The sequence below is a fragment of the Nicotiana tomentosiformis genome, chromosome 12, assembly GCF_000390325.3.
Source record: "Nicotiana tomentosiformis chromosome 12, ASM39032v3, whole genome shotgun sequence".
NCBI lineage: Eukaryota > Viridiplantae > Streptophyta > Magnoliopsida > Solanales > Solanaceae > Nicotiana > Nicotiana tomentosiformis.
Genome location: NC_090823.1, coordinates 15,123,305 through 15,127,354, shown reverse-complemented (window position 1 = coordinate 15,127,354; position 4,050 = coordinate 15,123,305). Strand labels below are relative to the sequence as shown.

At 42.5% G+C, this 4,050-nt stretch overlaps 1 protein-coding gene across 1 annotated transcript; it reads left to right on the top strand.

Annotated features, from left to right (window-relative positions):
* Positions 1-3,275: 3,275 nt before the first annotated feature.
* Positions 3,276-3,746, top strand: LOC138902277 (uncharacterized). Its single transcript, XM_070190120.1, has one exon. It carries the CDS (start codon positions 3,276-3,278, stop codon positions 3,744-3,746), a length of 471 nt encoding a protein of 156 aa, XP_070046221.1.
* Positions 3,747-4,050: the final 304 nt, after the last annotated feature.

Below are 4,050 nucleotides of genomic sequence, written 5' to 3'. Positions count from 1 at the left end.
TGATGTTTTAGAGAGAAGGAAGAGTGTTTTAGAGAGAAAGGAAACCCTAGGCTAATTTTCATCAATCCTTTCTCAAATCTTGGAAGATTAACAAGGATAACCCACAAGGTCTTCATCCTAAAGGTACAATTCTACACCATAACCCTCAATTTCGAATTTTGACTAGAATACGGTAACTAGAAAGATAATTCTTAGGTGTGGGAGTTGTTTATTTTGCTTGCATGTGTTAGCAAAGTGTGTAGGATGATTGTGAGCTAAGAATGCTAAAGAATAGGGTGTGGGATGATGTAATCCTACATTAAAGGATCTTGAACCCTTAACGCACACCTAGTGTTTGATAAAATGCTCAAATGAGCTATAACCATGATCTTCTTCCTAATTTTGGTTCAACTTGTTATATTTCTAAAATATATTGAAGTTGCTAAGAATTCCGGAATATTTTAGAGTTTAAGGAAGCTCAATTGAGGTATGTTGGCTAAACTCTTCTTTAAGAATTGGAGCCCCAAGATCCTTGTAAGTTCCAAGATATTTATTACAAATCGAGTATTCCGAAAAAGTTTTGTGACAAAGATATATGTTCAATTTGTGTTTCAAATGGTCTTATCACATTGTATTATAAATTGAGGATGTGTTCCAAACTATGGATTGTGTATCTACATGTTATGATTCCATGTCGTGATTTATGTGGAAATTATTATGCTAAATTGTGAAGAGATTGTGATTGGGATTACACCTCCACCAACATACATTGGGGTAATGCGTCAATATCGCTTTGTGTATGGTTTTGGTTTTTTTGTTGCACAACCACCCATATATATATATTGGGGTGAGGGGGCGGGTCCGCTTTATATGAAAATGGGTATTGTGCTTATACCTCCACCTACATACATTGGGGTGAGGCGGTAGGGCCGCTTGAGTAGTGTTTTCATATTGTGCTTACACCTCCACCTGCATACATTGGGGTGAGGTGGAGGAGCCACTTTGTGTGAAAATGGTTACAGCGGATCTAATCTTAAATTCTATAAATGTTAGTGGCAACTCTTGATAAGCTTGCTTTGGTTTAAACAGCTATCTATGCTTTTCTATTGTCGCCCTAGTTCATCATTTTCATATTGTATTTCCAAGTTCTTAAATTGGTGTTTGGTTTTCATACTAGTACTATTTGATTTGTACTAACGTCCCTTTTGCCGGGGGCGCTGCATCTTTAATGGATGCAAGTGGTTCCACAACGAATGATATTGACCAGTGATAGTAGTGCTCATTCTTCCCAGCTGACTTGGTGAGCCCCATATCATTCCGAGGTTGTACATCTTTTGTTTCGTATGTGTTATCGTATTTTGAGGTATAGCCTGAGCCTAGTTACCGGCACTATCATAGTACTCTTTGGTATTTTTGAGGCTCTGTAGACATATTCTGGGTTGTGTATGGGTATTGGGAATGTTAAACAAGTTGTGTTGTGATTAAATCACTTGTTCCACTTTGAACCATGCAGGTGTGTGTATGTTTTGAGACTTATTAATGGAGTAACTAATGGTAAAGAATTGGTATTGTTGACACTATCACCTTATTGTCTAATTAACGAAAATATGTATTATTCTTATTCATGGATGAGTTTGGGTAGAAGGAAATATAACAGGCTTGCTCGGCTGGGTTCACCCGGGTGAGCCCCGGATGCGCTCCCCGATTTTGGGGCATGACATTATTGGTATCAGAGCATAAGGTTTTTAAGTGTCCTAGGATGTCTCAGAGCCGTGTCTATTAGAATCCTTATTATCGGTGTGTTGTCGACCACATCTATTATTAGGATACTACTTGGGCATTTAGGAATAATACTTTTCTTTCATGTTTTCGACCGTGCGATAAAGCTGATTGTAAGATTGTTCCTCCTTTAACTAGTGCGTTTCTCTAATTTTTGGTACATGGCACCTAAGAAGAAGGTAAGAACTGGCCAAAGAGACAATGTCAGCCAAGGAGTGGCAGTTGATCCTATATTTGATGATGCGGGTGAGCACCCGAGGGTTGAGGATATTACCCCTATTACTACACTGCCCGATTCTACCATAACTGATCAGACCGCACGTGTCCCTACACCTACTAAAGGTGCAACGGTTCCTCCAACTGATATTCCAGTTCCACCTCCAACTCCAGCTTACGATTCTGGTGTGTCTGATGTTGATCGTAGGGGTGCCATACAAATGTTGATACATATAATGGCTTTTCACGCCCAGAGATCGAGTGTTGGGCCTACTTCTTCCAGTCAGCAAGGAGAATCTGCTAGTTCCAGGGCGAACACGTTTCTTCAGTTGGATCCTCCAGTGTTTACGGGTGCTAATCCTGAGGAGGAACCCAGGACTTCATTGATGAGATGCACAAGACTCTTCGGGTTATGCATGCTACAGAGACGAAGGGAGTTGATTTGGCCTCCTACCGCCTGAAAAGGGTGGCCTATTATTGGTTTGAGTTGTGGAAGGAATCCCATGAGGAGGGAAGCCCTCCAGCAAGGTGGGGTGAGTTCACCGATGCCTTTATGGATTATTTCTTGCCGGCCGAAACTAAGGCAGCCCCTGCCGCTGAGTTTGAAAGCCTAAAGCAGGGTAGTATGAATTTGTGGGCATATCATATGGAGTTTGCGCGCCTTTCCAAGTATGTTATTCACATGTTGCCCACAATGGAGGCTAGAGTGCATCGGTTTGTACAAGGCCTTAGCCCTTTAGTTATTAACGAGGCCGCTACAACTTCCTTGAATTCCGATATGAACTATGGTAAGATGGTGGCATTTTCTCAAGCCACAGAGACCCGCAAATTGAAGAATAGAATGAAGCATCAAAGTTGCAGCAAGGACCGGTCCGTGGGCAACTTTGGTGGTTCTTCCGGTGGTGGTAGTAGTAGGTCAGCATTTAGGGGAGCGTCAACAGGACCATCTCAATCATTCTCTCAGTCATCAATGAGTGCACAGTCATCTGGACCCAGTCAGGGTAACAGGGCCCACTAGAAGGTTTCAGCAGCGGAGGCTCCCATGCCCTAAGTGTGGGAGGATGCACTTTGTGTCATGCTTCATGGATCTACCTGTATGGTATGGGTGTGGTGTGAGGGGTCACATTCAGAGGTATTGCCACTCGTCCCGCTAAAATATGGGCAGAGGTACGGCACAACCAGCTAATTCTGTAGCAACTACATTTATAGCACTTTTCAACTCAAGGCACCCCAGCAACCGCAGGGCGTGGTGCAGCTAGGGTGGTGCGCAAAATTCGGGAAGACCCAACAGATTTTATGCTATGTGGAGGCGTCGAGATTCAGAGGCTTCTCCAGATGTTGTCACAAGTATATTGTCTGTCCAATCCTATGATGTATATACACTTATTGATCCTGGTTCCGCTTTGTCATATGTTACTCCTTATATTGCTATGGAAATTGGGATAGAAGCGGAACAACTTCAAGATTCGTTCTCTGTATCTACTCCGGTTGGTGAGTCTATTTTGGCCGCACGGGTTTATAGGGATTCTGTTGTCATGTTATGTGGTCGGGACACCGTGGCCGATCTTATTGAATTGAGAATGGTAGATTTTGATGTTATAATGGGGATGGATTGGCTTTATTCTTGTTTTTCCAAGCTTGATTGTCGAACCAGGACTGTTAGGTTAGAATTTCCAAATGAGCCAGATATTGAGTTGAAGGGTGATGATGTAGTGCCGAAGGGTAGGCTTATTTCTTACCTTAAGTCCACGAAAATGATCAACAAGTGGTGAATTTACCATTTGGTCGGGGTTACTGACAGCAATGCTAACGCACCTAGACTTGAGTCTGTGCCTGTTGTGAATAAATTTCCGGGAGTCTTTCTGGATGAACTCCCTAGGATCCCACCAGACAAGGAGATTGAATTTGGGATTGATGTGATACCAGACACATATCCTATATCTATTCCACCCTACAGAATGGCACCGGCAGAATTGAAAGAAATAAAGGAACAATTGAGAGATTTGTTAGAAAAGGGTTTTATCCGGCCGAGTGTGTCGCCTTGGGCACACCTGTCCTTTTTGTAAGAATTAAAGA

Bases quoted from the DNA above. Each gene is read 5' to 3' on its own strand.
- LOC138902277 (XM_070190120.1), top strand. From the start codon at position 3,276: ATGTGGAGGCGTCGAGATTCAGAGGCTTCTCCAGATGTTGTCACAAGT.